At 52.0% G+C, this 16,677-nt stretch overlaps 1 protein-coding gene across 1 annotated transcript in view; it reads right to left on the reverse strand.

The window, feature by feature from the left end:
• Nucleotides 1-16,212, reverse strand: part of STX1A (syntaxin 1A) — a 93,405-nt gene extending 77,193 nt beyond the window's left edge. The window contains exons 1-2 of the mRNA XM_014959709.1: nucleotides 16,054-16,212; nucleotides 14,796-14,895 (exon numbers count right to left, since the gene is read on the reverse strand). Of these exons, the coding sequence (XP_014815195.1) occupies nucleotides 14,796-14,895; nucleotides 16,054-16,212 (259 nt within the window). The remainder of the gene's footprint in view (nucleotides 1-14,795; nucleotides 14,896-16,053) is intronic.
• Nucleotides 16,213-16,677: the final 465 nt, after the last annotated feature.

The following is a 16,677-nucleotide window of genomic DNA, read 5'->3' on the forward strand; positions in this document are numbered from 1 at the left end:
GGGTTGGAACTCACTGATCTTTAAGGTCTCTTCCAACCTGAACCATTCTATGATTATTCTATCATTTCCCAGCCTGATCCACTCAGACACTGGTCGCTGTTTCCCGAACTGGTTTCATAAGATGTGGAGGAATGGCTGTGTGAAAAAGGCCACGATTTAATTGCAATGAGCAACCCAGTCTTTGATGCAGATAAAGGCCTGGAGATGACCATGAACTCTCCTGGGAAAAGCAGAAGTAAGAAGAAGCAGCTACTTGGTAGATAAGATAAACGGGACCGCATCCAGAAGATGAGAGAATGTTGCTGCGTGTGGACAAGGGGTCTACACCAATTGTGTGAGCGCTCTAGTCGCGTGAACAGAGATTGTAAGCCAATTGTAGAGCTACCGTTAGCGCGTGCTCTGCTTGCCTGTCTATATATACTTTGTAAAAACATGAATAAAGGGAGAACGATCATACTCATATTGAGGTTACATTGTTACTCTGGGTCGTCTCCCACTCCCGACATCTGGTAGCAGCGGTTTGTTCAGCTGGACTGAAATCTCTGAGACTGCGGTAAGCAGCTAGAGGAGGGGGAGTGGGAAACCACGGCTGAGAGAAGCGCTGCCTGGGGGCAAAGGCAGGGCAGACGCTGGAGTGAGGTCGCTCCTCACCTCTCAGGCGCAGCGGTGCAAACGCCAGCTGCGGCCCACGTCACTTGCTGGAATCCTCTCTAATAGAGAGATAGAAGCACCGGCAAAACAGTTGTTTAAACTGGGAGGAGTGCTGCTTGGCGCATAGACGGAGCAGACAACGGTTCGAGGTGGCCCCTCGCCTCCCAGGAACTTTGGCGCAGCAATGGAAGTAGAAGCTGCAGCAATGTCACTCGCTGGAATCCTCTCTGTGAGAGGGACTGAAGTGCCGGCAAAACAGCTGATAAAGTTAATTAAATTAGGACAGCGATGGGGTCATTTTTCTGACACACATATGCTGTTTTCTGTCTTGGAATGGCGAGACTTTGGAGAGACGATGTGGCATAAATCAATCGAGAGGGATGAAAAAGAGGAGAAGGAGATAAAAGCCGTCCGCGAGCTGTGGAATGCTGTGCTAGAGACCTTCACAGCAATGAAAGCGGCGCGGGAAGAAGCCTGTGTAGCTGCTCAAATGTTGGGTCCGGGAGCAGCCGCCTTAAAACCTCAAGGCAAGCCTGGACCTATTGCGCGGTTCTTCGGACTGCCCGCGGTACAGGGAATGACCGGGTCCACATGTAAAACTGTTGCTGAAATTCGAGCTAATGAGACCCCTGACCCTCCTCAGGAGGAAAAAGATTTACTGCTAAACACCTTGCAAAACTCGGAAAAAGCGGAAGTAAGTGGTGCTAAGCCAAACCAGAAAAGTAATGCACATGCGGAAGTGCCTGCTCAGAAAACTCCAGCAGAGGAGGGGCCTGAAACACCTACTGATCTCATCGATTTGGGGGGAGCAGCGTCTCGGCCTCCGCCCACAGCACCTCCGCCTGCCCTGTATCCACCGCTACCCCCCTTCAGCAATTCATCTGGTCCGTCAACTCCGCCTCCCGACAAGAGTCGTAAACTGTCCACAGACACCACAGAAAAAAAAATGTTACAGACAGTTTCAAGACGGCTCAAGGAGTTAAACTTACGTGTGGGGAGGAAGGATGATAACACACCTTCATGGCTAGTGAATCCCTCAACACCTCCGAGGACTACACGCTGGAGTGGCGTTATTAAAGACGCTATATTAGAAGATCGTGGTCCAGCGTGGGTGCCCAGTAGAGCCGTAAAACCTGCTCTGACTCAACATGATCCACCTGACAACCAAGATGTTCAAGATCCTAGCCCTAGGGATGTTGATCCCGGTGGTAATGACTCTTCACAAAATTGAGCCCAGAGAAAATATGTGGGTTACCTGGGCAAACAAAACAAGACAACAAGCTTTTTGCCTATTGCTTGCCTCTGCTATAGAGCTTTTTCAAACATGTTTGATAGAATTAACTGGCTTTAAGGTAGAAGAATTTAGCAACTATAGTGTGTACTATTAGCTCAAAGTCATGGTTGTGAGGATTTTGAAGGCATGTGCTGTATTAACTTGTCCGATCACAGTAAATCAATTCATAAACAGTTGCAGTGGTTAAAAGAACATGCCAACAAAATTCATCAAAACCATGGGGTTTTAGATGGCTGGCTAACTATCTTGTTTGGGAATATGCGGCAATGATTAGTAGACTTGCTTGTTGAAGGCTTGCGCATTATAATAATCCTTGTAATCATAGGTCTGTGCTTATGTTTAGTACTTAGTTGTATTAAGAGAACTATGTTAAAAGTAGTAAACCAAGCCTGGATTGCTCAAAAACAAAAAGGGGGAATTGTGGAGGAATGGCTGTGTGAAAAAGGCCACGATTTAATTGCAATGAGCAACCCAGTCTTTGATGTAGATAAAGGCCTGGAGATGACCATGAACTCTCCTGGGAAAAGCAGAAGTAAGAAGAAGCAGCTACTTGGTAGATAAGATAAACGGGACCGCATCCAGAAGATGAGAGAATGTTGCTGCGTGTGGACAAGGGGTCTACACCAATTGTGTGAGCGCTCTAGTCGCGTGAACAGAGATTGTAAGCCAATTGTAGAGCTACCGTTAGCGCGTGCTCTGCTTGCCTGTCTATATATACTTTGTAAAAACATGAATAAAGGGAGAACGATCATACTCATATTGAGGTTACATCGTTACTCCGGGTCCATCTCCCACTCCCGACAATAAGAACTTCTGCTCTCCACCAACAGTTTTCAGGGATGGGACAGGCACCGTTTTCCCAGTGGTGAACTGGGTGACCCCTGGCTGGGTTTGTCTAGCTGGGTGCTCCCTGGCATCGACAGCGATTGTCAGGGCTTTGCTCCCTGCAGGAGTGTCTCAGAGCTGGTTCTATCACTGCCCAACCCGCTGTCCAGTAGGCCACCTAGTCTCCCACTGGGGGCATCACCATCCCACCATCTAACCATCCCCCTGGTTAGCCCTTCAGTTGCTCTCCCATTTTCTCCTCAACATCTTTATCAGTTGATACATATTGTTCTCAAAGCATGGACAGCCAAACTGTCTGGACCACTCACGTCTGTTTGCTCCAGAGGACAATGCAGCAGACACAGGGACACCCCATTTCCAACCCGGACGTGACAGGACCCAATGGGTAAGAGGAGCCAAACACTAGCCCTGTCTAGCATAAAGTCCACTCCTTGGCACGTGACCACCTACCTAACCATCCCAGCCAAACAGTGTCCATGTCAGAGACCTGTCCCGCTTCCTCCTCCAGACTCAGCCCACATGTGCTCCTTGCTTTGCTCCTGGTTCTCCACACTGTAAAAGCTCTCAGAGTCCTTCAGCACTCGGGATTTCCTGCTCTGTCGCCTGTGTTCTCCCACCACTTGCCTAAAATCTCCACTTTAATCGACTCATCACCCTCCTTCCATCTGAAATACAACCACACACACCACCCTGCCACACATGGGTAAAAGTTACCCAAAGACACACTCACAACCGCTATTTTCCCAGCTGCCCAAAACTTGATTGGTTTTTACCAGTAATTCCTCCTCAAGCTGTTTCCAGCCATTTCCAATTCACCATCCCTGACTTTTTCATTTCTCAATAAATCAGCTACAGTTTTGTAAAGCCAATTCTTGGAATCCCACCACAGCTGGAATCCCTTGCCACAGCAGTGCCCGCAGTGTGATCCCCAAGGTGCAGGTGATGTTGGGGACCAAGGAAGTCACAGAATTGCTGGTCACTCTCCTCTTCCTGCTGCTCTGTCAGCCAGATCCAGGCTGCTCCCCTGTTCTTGGCATGCCTAGACAGCACAAAGCCTTCCCCATGCCACAGTGTGCAGCAGCACCAAAGTAATCCTGGGAAAGCAGAGTAACAGGATTTACGGCTTGCTCATCTCAGCCCTCCTAAACTCATTTCTGCAAATAACAGATTATCCACTCGTGTCAACACTGAGACAATAGAGGTTTAGCAAGAGAAAGCTGAGATCTAGCTGCAAAGCGTTACACTGCTGGGTTTGAATGAGATCTGCTGGAGAGCATCCTACTCCATCCCAGGGTCTCTGCCCCTCTCCTGCCTGCGCAGGCAGCACACCCAGCACCCTGAGACGAGGGCACGCTTCTGTGAACCAAGCCGTGCTGCTGGGTGACGTGTCCCCTCACACATTGGGGACATGGCTCCAAAGAGCATCAGCGCTGCAAAAGCCACGTGCAGGCAGGCCTGCAGGGCAGGGCTCACTGCGCAGATGCCAGTCTGCATCCCCCTCATCTTGCCGTTTCCTTTTCCCAGCGCTTCCTGAGGCTGCCCCACGTTTCTGCTCTTTCACCCTTTGGCCTTCAAGCCTCCCTTGCCTGCCTCCCCTGCCAAAGCCAAGCCTGAGAGCTAAAAGCATTAGAAATCACAGTAATTTTCATGCCATGTGGAGCACAGAAGGGGATGAGGAGAGGATCCTGGCTGCTATAAGCAGACGAGAGAAACTCAATCACAGGATGGAGTCAAAAGCAAGGAACACCCAGGAGCGGTGCCACTGCAACACATGTCCCCATACCACCCAGCACCCCACGCGCTGGGGCCAGCACCTCAGCCCGGCTTACTGTCCACTGGAGCAGGGCTCCTGGCTGCTGCAGAGGGGCCTCTGGCTCCTCTTCTCCCTCCCGGCTTCCATGGCCCAGCTGGCAAAACAGCCATGAATGCAGCAGGGAGAGCCTGAGGAGCAGCCTATGCCTTAGGCAGCAATCTAGCCTGCTGACTAGAGGATCCCCAGCCTGGCCAACTTGCTGGGCAAGAAGGTCTCAACTCTTCCAGCCAGAGCTGCAAGGGGCAGAGCTGCCGTATCCCCTCTCATTTTTCTCCTTTCCCTCCTCCTCCCTCTTTCCAACCTCCATGGGCCAAACACCTCAGACTGCAGGAGAGGACAGGCAGCCTCACCATGCAAGACCACCAGAGCGGCACGATGTGGCCCTGGCACAGCTCGGCTCAGCTCAGCTCACCCACCCCCCTGGACCTGGCTCTGGACCTGGTCCTAGCTCAAGGACCAGCCAAGGCTGGCAAGCGCAAGGGGAGGAGAAGCAGGATAGTGACCAGGGCCAAATTCGCACACAGACAAGAGGAGCCAGAGGAAAAAAAATATGAGATGCAACAGGTAGTGCGACTCAAGGCAGTGGTGGCCCTGTGAACATCCCAGGGCTGTTCACCTCCTGCCAGTCACTCTGTCCCAGTCCTCTTGGGACACAGCAAGAATAGGGGTTGTGGTACCATCCCCAGGCTACCCTGCTCACAACCTCAAGAAGTGGGCCTGTATGAACCTCGTGAGGTTCAGGGTCCTGCACCTGGGTTGGGGCAACTCCCCATTTCAATAAAGTCTGGGGGATCAAGGGATTGAGAGCAGCCCTGAGAAGGACTTGGGGGTGTTGGTGGACGAAAAGTTCAACGCAACCTGGCAATGTGCACTGGTAGCCCAGAAAGCCCCCTGCACCCTGGGCTGCATCCCCAGCAGCGTGGCCAGCAGGGCGAGGTGGAGGAGGGGATTCTGCCCCTCTGCTCTGCTCTGGGGAGACACCCCCCCCAGCACTGCCTCCACCTCTGGGGCCACCAACAGCAGAAAGACATGGACCTGTTGGAGCAGGGCCAGAGGAGGCCATGAAGATGCTCCAAAGGCTGCAGCTCCTCTGCTGTGGACAAAGTCTGAGAGAGTTGCGGGGGGTTCAGCCTGGAGAAGGCTCTGGGGAAGCCTTACTGCAGCTGCTCAGTACTTAAAGGGACTTATAGGAAAGCTGGGGACAAACTTTTTAGCAGGGCCTGTTGCAACTGGAGAAGGGGTAATGGCTTTAAACTAAAAGAGGGTACGTTTAGATTAGATATAATGAAGAAATTTTTTACAGTGAGGGTGGTGAGAGATACTTGCCCAGGTTGCCCAGAGAGTAATGGTCAATGCCCCATCACTGAAAAGATTCCAGGTCAGGTTGGACAAGGCTCTGAGCAACCTGGTCTACTTGAAGATGTCCCTGCTCATGGCAGAGGGGTTGGACTAGAGACCTTCCAAGGTCCCTTCCAACCCAAAGACATTGACTTTGTGTGAAGACACACAAAGTCAATGAGCCATGGGAGCTCTCCTGTGCTGTGACAGCAGCAACAATAACTCTGCAGCAAGGACAGGCTTCTGCTCCAAAAGTCACCTCCTCATGGCCAATCATGCAACGGGCTCTTTAGGTGCCACTTGCTGCACAGCCCAAAGGAGATCAATTTTTTAAGCAAAAGATGCACCTTGTGTTAGTGATAACACATCTTTCAGGACTGCCACTGTTTGGTCTAAACTAAGCCCAAAATAATTACATAGCAGCTGATTTTTATTCTTTTTTCATGCTGCCATGAATCAGATTACAGTTAATTGATATTTACTCTGCATTCACTCGGTGTTGCGGATCACCCAGCGTTGTTCAGGATGACAGAGCAGACAATAGGTGCTGGCGATCTTGAAGCTCGGGCATGCAGGGGGGCTGCACAGCTGCTGCATGGTAAAAGGAAATCTCACCTGGAGTAACACGTGACACATCAAGGGGACAAGAAAGAAAAAGCCACACGGGCACAAGGGAGAGAGGACAGAGATGTCCCAGGGCACCCTCTCTGCAGCATTGGGATGATGCACAGCAAATCCACGAGTCCTATTCCTGTGGGCAGCACCCGAGGGCTGGCAGCAGGTGTCACCGTGCTGGCTGTGACGCAGCTGCGGGAGCCTCACACAGGTCCATCCTGAGTGATGGCAATGGCCAGGGAAGGTGAGGACCAGTGTGAGCATCCCTGAATCCACAGCATGAGGATCCCTGGACCCACGCTTGCCCCTGCTACACCTGCGCCCCATCCCACCCACAGAATCGGTGCCGGGAGCTGGTTTAGTGCTGAAGGGAGGTGTTTCCCAGCTCCACTAGGGATCTCCTGGAGACACTGGGGAGGGCTGGACTGTCTGCTCCCTGGACAGTTGTCTTCACAAGCCAATGTACAGCCGAGCCTCTTGCTCGCAGGCAGAGGTGCTACCACATCCCACCAACCCTCACTCTGTTCATCTCCTTCAAACACTCATCACCTGTATGTGCCCAGGCCCAGCACCCACCAGTGGCTGCGGGAAGGCCTGGCCCATCCCACACAGACAGACCCCAACTTCCATGGGAATAGTAACATGACAAGATAAGAGAAGAGCAACGTAGTCTGAAAAGCTCAAGAAATGCTGAACAGCAGCGAGGGCCCCTCAAAAATCCTCAAGACTTCACGGCCAGCCCTTCAGAACCAGAGCTGGGCCAGGTAATAGGGATAGGGAAGGCAGGGATTGCACAAAGCCCTTGCAAATGACCAAGTTGCTGCGTGGACATGACAGGATGAAGCCAGAAGGGCAAACAGCTATTTAAGCTAAATATATTTGTTCTTGGGGTGATGTTTTTACATAAATCAATCATAAATAGACTCAGGCTGGAAATGAGAAGATGGCTCCTGACTACTGGAGGTTAAGTCCTAAAGCAGCTGTTCAACAAGAATTACTGGGAGAAGAAACTAAACTTGCTCAAGATGGAGCTGGAGAAGTGTGTGAAAGGGTGATGAAAAGCATCTCTGTGTGACACAGGATGCAGCCACCCGAGGCAGACCCTGAGCACAGCATGGTATTGCCATAATGACAATAGGCATCATCAGCGCAGCTCTGCTTGGGATGCCAATGTCTAGTGAGATGTTGGAGCCGCTCTGCAGGAGCTCCTGCACCTCCCCAGTGGGCAGAGGATCCCCCATCCCTGCGCCAAGCACTCCATCAGTCTCTCCATGTCACGCCAGGTTTGCAGAGAGCAGGCAGCTCTGCTGCCACACCATGCCCTGCCAACCACAGTGAGGATGAAGAAACACCTCTGTTGGTGGGGACCCTGCCATCTACTAGCTGCACTGGTGTCTTCCCCATTCCCATCCCTACTCTGGGAGGAGTGGTGAGCAACCAGACCACGTCCAACCTCCCTGGGCGATTCATGATTTTATGTCCATCAAATCCACTCCACACCTTGCCATACAACCAGGCCAAGTACAAGGTCCTGCACTTGGGTCAGGGCAACCCCCCGTACCAGCACAGACTGGGGAGGGAGGAATAGAGGGATGGATGGACAGAGAGCACCCTGAGGAGAAAGAATGGGGGACACTGGTGGGTGATAAATAGGACACAAGCTGGCATTGTGCACCTGCAGTCCAGAAAGCCAAGCATCTCCTGGGCTCCATCCCCAGCAGTGCTCTCCTCACAATCCCTGGAGCACTGCCTCCAGCTCCAGTGTCCCCAGCACAGGGCAGACATGGCCCTGCTAGAGCCGCTCCACAGGAGGCCACCAACATGGTCCGAGGGCTGGGACACCTCTGCTGTGGACAAAGGCTGAGAGAGTTGGGGTTGTGCAGCCGGGAGAAGAGACAGCTCTGGGGAGATCTTCCTGTGGCTGCTCAGTACCTAAAGGGGCTTCTAGGAAAGAGGGAGAGAGACTTTTGACCAGGGTCTGTGGCGACAGGACAAGGGGCAGCAGTTGTACACTGAACAAGGGTGGGGTGTCCCTGCCCACAGTGGGGGGTTGGACTGTATGGTCTCTCAAGGTCTCTTCCAACCCAAACCACTCTGTGAGTCTATCCCCTCTTCAGGCTAATGGGCTGAAGCCACCTTTGCCATGCCCCTGTACTGCACTGAGGACGAACCTCGCAGCTCTGCCTGCACCAAAACTCTCACCTGGCCAGACCTGCAGGGACAGAGGTAGCACCAACGGGGTTGTGGATTTGGGTTGAGAGCAGCACAGTGCATGGGGAGACATGCTGCTTTGCTTTATGTCTCCAAGACACGCCTGGACACTCCTTGCCAAATCCCCTGCTTTGCTGGGGCCACATTTGCTTCACCACAGCTCCAGCTCCTCTCACCTCCACCTCTGAGGTCTGCTGAAGTCTGGGTTGGCTCTGATTTCCCACCCCAGGGAAGGTGGGAGAAGCAGCACAGAAGGTGGAGGAGCAAAGAGAGGCCCAAAGGACAAAGTCAGGGTTTTCATCAAAATCCTCATTTGTCCTCTCACACTGCTCCTCCCAAAAGAGCATCACAGAAACCTGAGCCTGAAGCCTCCAATGCAGCATGATTGCAACTCCCGGTCTCCAAGGAAACCTCCTCTCTGCCCTGGCGGGACCAGGGGGAATGTAACCCCAGAAAAATTACCACACGGTAGGAAAAGGAGCTAGGAAGGCATAGAAAGCAGTGCCTGAGGAGAGCAGCTCGAGGAAGAACCAGATGCAGCCTCCCTTCCTCTAGGCAGTGCCTGAGCAGCATCTCCTCTGAGCATAGCAGGCTTCTAGCTGTGACAAAAGGACCCAGTGAGTAGCAAGGTTATGCCTACATGAGGCTCTGGTCAGAGCCTAGACACCAAGAAAACTCCAAATTGCCTTTTTAGCACTGGCCAGTCTTGCCTCAACATATTAGACAGAGGTGAGCAGCTATGATTTGTCTTCCTTGACCACCTGGCACGTCTCTCTGCCAGGAGATGGACTGCTAGAAATTACAGAGGCCATTCTCCAAACAACTCAAGTGTCCTCCAACAGATGGAGAGCCTGAACAAAGACACCTGGGACCTGTGCCCTGGTGTCCCAAGCCACCACCTTGAGTTTGCACAGCTTAAATTATGAAACTGGAGTTCAAGCATACAAGCATACATCCTCTTCCATGCTGGTGCAGAGCCATAACGAACCTGCTTCCAGGTCTGAAATATTTATCGGGTCTTCTGAAGCCTGCAGAGATGGACTGAGCTCACAGGCTGAAAGATACTACTTCAAATGTGAAGATGTGGGGTCTACTCTGCACTCGTGAGACCCCACCTGGAATACTGTGTACAGCTTTGGAGTCCTCAACACAGAAAGGACATGGACCAGCTGGAACAGGATCGGAGGGCCACGAAGATGATCAGAGGGATGGAGCACCTCTCCTATGAAGACAGGCTGAGGGAGCTGGGATTGTTCAGCCTGGAGAAGAGGAGGCTCCGGGGAGACCTTAGAGCAGCCTTTCAATATCTGAAGGGTGCCTATAGAAGAGCTGGGGAGGGACTCTTTGCCAGGAAGGGTAATGATAGGACAAGGGGAAACGGTTTTAAATTGGAAGAAAAAAGATTCAGATTAGATCTCAGGAAGAAATTTTTGACTCTGAGGGTGGTGAGACACTGGAACAGGTTGCCCAGGGAAGTTGTGGATGCCCCATCCCTGGAAGTGTTCAAGGCCAAGCTGGATGTGGCCTTGAGCAGCCTGCTCTAATGGGAGGTGTCCCTGCCCATGGCAGGGGGGTTGGAACTCGATGATCTTTGAGGTCCCTTCCAACCCGAACCATTCTATGATTTACGTTCCCAGAGGCAATTCATTCAGGAACAGCACCCGTCACGTGATGCAGCACCAAGGAGTGGCAGAGCACGGCCGCGGGGAGGGCATGATCCACAGAGAAGATGCATGGCAGAGACCAACCACTCGAGGAAAATAAATAAAAACCAAAACAAAACAAACTGTCACTTCATTCCTCTCCAGTTGGCAACTTGCCATCAAAGCCACCTCCTCTGGGAAGCAGCCCAGACCAAGGACCGAGAATGAAGACCCTGCCTCAAGTGCCAGGAGTAACAACAGGTGCAGCAGCTCACCAGAAGGATTTTAGGAACAGGTTTGCCAGGAGCTGTGACTCAAAACAGGAGTAGCAGCAGCAATGGCTCTGAACCGAGGAGGAATACAGCCCCTCAGACACTCCGAGCCCACTGAAGTCCTGATGTGATGCTGCCCACCCTGCGGTATGGAGCTGCTCAGCGGGGAGACCCTCCCCGTGCCCCCTGTAGCCAGATGTGAGCCTGACAGAGCTGCAAGGGGGGCTGCCACCTTGTTGGCACAATGGCAGAGCCAGCCAGCTGCCCACCCACCAGGCGCCAAAATAAGCTCAGGCAGCAGCAGCAACGTGGATCCAAGAACATTCTGTGCAGCCAGAAGAGGGATCAGTGGGAAGGGAGAGGAGGGATGAGCCCTTCTGTGCAACACAGATCCAGCCCAGCACCTCTGCCCCATGCCAGGCAGGTGGGTAAATCCAGGTCTCCCACAGACACCTGGACCTTGCCTCTTCTGCAACAGCAGAGCACGTGCAGGAGAGCACCAAGGGCTTGCATCCACCTAAGCACACAGTCATTTAAGACACAGGTTCCAGTAGGACTGTATCTGTGGAGTCTCCCTTCTATCAAGAAACCCTGAAAAAGCAGCAAGCAATTTAGCCAGCAGACACTCTATGTCCAGCCCGCCCGCCCTCAGTGCTCTAACAGCAACTCTAACCACTGTTCAACCAAATTATCAGCTCATCTCTTTCCTGATCTTCTGAAGACCCACTCCAAGATCCTCCAGCTCCATGAGGAAGTTGCTGGTGGTGTTTAAGGAGTTTGTATTTCTTGATGAAGGTGCTGCACCTCACCAAACCAAGCTGCACCACACACAGCGCATCTGCCTCCAGAAAAGAATGAGAAGTCTGTGTCTTTCTTCTGATACTCTGGAGGATTACTTCCTATCACTTTGTAATGGAGGTTTCACAAGATGCTAAAATGCTTAGAGATCACTAAGAAGCAACTTGAGGTGCTGCTCCGGAAGGGGCAAACAGCACCCCAAATCCCCTGTAAGTTTGGCCCTTGCAGAGCAATGTCTTGCCTTGATTGTCACCACAGGTGTCAGTCACTTGCCATGTTAAAAAGCAAACACCAGTGAGCACACACCAAGACCAGCTTTTCACCAACTACATTTTAGCACCCCTTGGCTGCATCCCCCTCTCATGCCTCATGAAAACTTTCCTTCTTAATTTCAAAATTAAGCTCAATAAATTCACTTCCCTGGATTACAAGCCTTTGCATTAAATACCAGGTGGGCTCACGAGCACTGGTAGGCAATGGGGGGGCTGCTGGGCACCACGCCAGCACCCACCATTCCCAACTGCATTGCCTTCATTGCGACGGGACCTTCCACCACCTCCACCCACCAAAGTGCAAGACTGAGCTCCAGCCAAGGTTAATCCCACTTTTGGTTGAATTTCTGCTGGGTTTCATGTGACTCACCTGGGGCTGAAGGAGCAGACAGACATGGCCTGATGCTGCTCTTGGCCTGGCTGAGTCTCTGGGAAACAGAAAAGCTAGGAGTGGCACATCATCAGTTATCACAGAATGTTTCGAGTGGAATGGGCCTTTAAAGATGATCCAGTCCAACCCTAAATTATTCCAAGAGCTTACCCACAGTCCCATGAGACAGCACATGGCCCACTCTTACAAAGCCACATTGAGTTTAATGCCTCTCTAGATCATCTAAGCAGAACCGTGCAGCTATGACCAAAGTTGTCTCCTGTCCTGAGGACACTGAGGAGCATCTCCAGCACTCTACCCCCATGTGCCGAGGGACAGAAGGGAGCAGTGATCAGATAGGGTGAACACCCTGCTCCTAGGAACATGACTCAGCTGATACCATACCTCCTGCAGCCCCAGCACACAGCAGCCTGGGGGAGCTGGAGGCTGGTCAGACACAACTCCCGGCATCCACCCAGCTGTGGACAGTTGTGGTGAAGAAGTTCTTGCTGATTTGTGGTGACACATGTGAGGAGTGAGCCCACCTGAACATCATGAAGTTCAACCGGGCCAAGTGCAAGGTCCTGCACTTGGGTCAGGGCAACCCCCAGTACCAGCACATACTGGGAGAGGAAGGGAGAGAGGGAAGGAGGCAGGGATGGATGCATGCATGAATGGATGGGCGGATGGAGAGCACCCTGTGGAGAAGGACTGGGGGATACTGGTGGGTGACAAATGGGACACAAGCCAGCAATGTGTGGTTGCAGCCCAGTGTGCCATTGACTACCTGATCAGCCCCACTACAACTCCTGGACACACCAAAATATTACAAAACACTAATTTCTCAACAGGGTATGGTCTCTTCTTTTGCTGCCCAAACAGTTTTTGGCATTTTAAACTCAATTTTCTATAATACCAAATCAAGGTAACCAGAAGCACTCTTAATGTCCTAGCTGCTTCTGGAAGTCACATCAATGTCACAGTGTCTTGTTTGCTGCAGATCTCAGACTTTTAAATAGATTATTATGCTTTTAGGCTACAAGTGCCCTTTGCAGCCAGAGCTCTGGCTCAGCCCCGAGCGGACACCATGCCGATGCATGCTGTATGAGCCCAGCAGCCAGAAGTAAAGCAATGACAGCTCTTCCCTGAAAGCACCCAAAAGAAACACTGCAAAATCTTACAGCGCAAGTGCAGACCAAAAGAGCCTGGAGGATGATTGAGCAACAGTCTGACATACGTGAATTCCCTTGAACACATCCCTTGCTTCCAGGCTCAGCCAAGTGAATTTGAGCTGAGAAGCAGCTACTAGGATAGAGGAATATGAGACAATTTAGAAAGGACCAGGTTCTTCCAAGCAATTAGCAATACCTATTGATTTGACTTAGGGCTGAACACAAGAGAATGTGTGTACAGGCTGTCTCCTGGGACCTCTAGAAACAATTCACAGTTGTATATGAGCAGACATGGAATTGCACTCAGCAAATGAAAAGAAGGAGCAGAGCGGATGGCGGACCTAGTCTCAGCTTCCCAGCCCCCTAATCATACCCTTGAGCCAGGGCCACTGCAGCCTTCAGCTCCTCAGCAGTCACTCATTGGCCCATCAAAGCAAGACCTTTTCCCAACAACAAGGGCTGCTGGCAGCTCAGAGCCATCCTGCACAGTCACCCCTGCAACCACCAGCCCTGCGACCACCAGCACCATGAGGAAGATGGGTGAAGGAGAGCCTACATGGGCTTAGAGTAAGACTGAAGAACAGCAGATGTTCAAATGATATCCCTGGTCCAGCCCCACTGATAAGCAGTTCTGCTCAGCTGTGCTCACCCCTGCCCTCCCTTTCAGAGCTCAGCACCTCAGTCCCACACGCTCCCCAATGAGCGGTTTGCAAACACCAAAGCTGGAAAGTCTCTGTACTAAGGAAGCCCAGCTGGCCCCACCAGCCCCAGGTGCTCTGCCAGGGCCAGCTCCTTCGGGTCCCTGGGAAGAGGAACTGCTTACACCTTGGGACAGGGGAACTCATCACCCACAGCTCTAACTCTACCAAATCCTGTGGACTCCCAAATGTTGCCACCTCTTGGGTGCTGCTATACTTAACTTCTGTTCCTGGCAACAAACCTCAGGAACAGAAGACTAGGGAAGAAAACAGTGATGTGTCAGTAAGGTCTGGAAGGGACAGACTCTTTGGCCAGCCAGCAGAAAAATGTCCTTCAGGACAGAGAGGACACCATCACAAGTGCACACCATGGGCTCGAAGAAGAGCTGCACCATTCTGGGCTGAGCAGGCAATGCTCAGCCTGTTCTGCAAGCGCTGCCTCATCCACATACCCTTCCCAGGCAGCTCAGAGTAAGACAACAGTCAAACAACATAAAAACAGCCATTTGCTCTTTTCAGCCTCCACATTGTTCCATTCTTCAGGAATTCCACTCCAGCAGCCTCACTGGACCCTCACCACCTGTCAAGGTCAGAAAGCCATCAGCCATCCCTCAATCTCCTTTCCATTCAGGTTCCAGCCCTCCCTCATCCCAGCCATCAGCCATCTCAGCAGCTTGTGGCTTTCCAGCCATGGCCACCTGAAGACAAGAGGACTTCTGTCTAACTCTGTCCACCCCACAAGCAGCCCAGCCCAGTGCAGCCTCATTCCCACAGGGACACAAGCAGATCATGGCTCACTCACTCTCATCAGGGTTGGGCGAAGCAAGGATGGCGCTGTGCTTCCTTTTCACTTCCTCCACGTTCTCCGAAATTTTATCAATGAACCCTCGAATTTCTTCCACCTGTGGGGATAAACAACAAGACAGGTCTCCTGTGAGAGGCCTGGACTTTTGGAAAGGGGGCGGATTATTAAACCCTATCCCAAAGCAACCAAAACATGTCTGAACTACAGCAAATGTCCTCCTGGACTAATATTTTCCAGCTGGATCCTGAAACTGTAGGACCGCCGTGAAATCAGACCTTCCACATCACAGCAGCCAGCTTTGCAGTCACAGCAATGTAATACACATGCTATGTCCTGTGTCCTTTGTGATGCACAAACATTTGGGGCTTACTTAAATTAGCACCAGACCTACGGATTCCCAGACTCTGCACCTCCAGCGTGGAGAACATTGCTGAGATTGCTGAAGCCAGGCTTGGTCCTGGGTCCGTCCCCCATGGCTCTTTGCTTCAGTAGCTGAGAAGCCCAGTTTGACCCCTCACCAAAGCCAAATTTGCCAGCAAATCAGTACTGGCATCTTCCTCACTCTCCTGTACGGGGAGACACACTGGCATCACGCAGAGGGGAAAACTACTTGTGTCCTCTGCCTGCTGGGCTGCCCACCCTCTAGCTCTGTCTTCTCCTTCGACTCACACCACCACTTTGCTCGTCTTCCTCCATCTGCGTGTCAGATTTTTTTCATTCCCCACTCCATTGCCTGCACAGATACATTTTAACACCCCCTACACACATGCCATGCTAAGGGTGTGCTAAAAATCCGCATGCAGATCTTACAGCCACCCACATGCCAGAAGACAACCTCTTGTTTGGTAAGGAGAGGCCCAAAATTAAATCAATCCCATGTAGAAACTGCTACTCCACAGAGGTGCTTTCAGGAGAGGTTTGAGAGCCGGTCCACTTTAGCAGCAGGCAGGAGGCAGGAAGGCTGCATGGCTCACCCACTCCATTTCTGCAAGAGGTACCATGGGCCAGGTAAGCCCACGACAGCCTCAGGTCTGCATGGAAGCCTTCTTCCTGCTAATCAGCACCCTGACTGTAGCCCCCGAGGACCCCAAGCATCAGCTGAGCGGCATCAGCCAGGGCAGGACCCCCACCCCCATCCTGACCCCTGCTCCTGGCCTGCGGTGGGAGCCCATACCACAGCCCTGCAGCCTGCTCTGGTACCAAGAGACAGCTCTGAACTGGCTTTAAAGTTGCACTGGGGAAACAAAACTCTCACCTGCTCAAAGAACTCGTCCATGAAGCGGTCCCGGTCCACACTGACAGTGACTTCATCATCATCATCGCTGTCCTTCGCCTGCAATGACACAGAAATAGGCATCAACAAATGCTTCCTGCAAAGTTTGTGGCCCCCTTTGCAGGAGCTCCACAAGGGCATCTTCCCCTTCTCCTTTATTCACTTGCTCCCAGGAACTGGGGAAAATGCCAGTCAGAGCATGGGAAGCCCTGGGCACTGCTGCACCAGAGCACTACGGACATCAAGATTGCAGCTCATAGCTAGCTCCAGCAAAACACCACCACAGCCAGCTGCCACACTGTGGGACCTCCCATGGCAAGCACAGAACAAGACTAACAATACCTCTGCATTTTAGCAATACCTATGCATTTACAGGGAGCTAGAGGGGGAAACTTAATAAGCTACGCTCAGCTGTGCGTGAGCATAACAGCTCTGCAAACGGTGGTGATGGGAAAACACAAGGGATGCTGCAGAGTGCAGAAAAGATGGGAGAGACCAGAAAATACAAGAGAACTAGTAAAGTCACAGCAGGCAAACGAGGGGTTTGTCTGCAGCAGCACGTGTGTCATTGTCATCAGAGATGAAAACATCTCCCGTCCCAGTGAG

This window comes from Calidris pugnax, unplaced genomic scaffold, assembly GCF_001431845.1.
Source record: "Calidris pugnax isolate Ruff unplaced genomic scaffold, ASM143184v1 scaffold461, whole genome shotgun sequence".
NCBI lineage: Eukaryota > Metazoa > Chordata > Aves > Charadriiformes > Scolopacidae > Calidris > Calidris pugnax.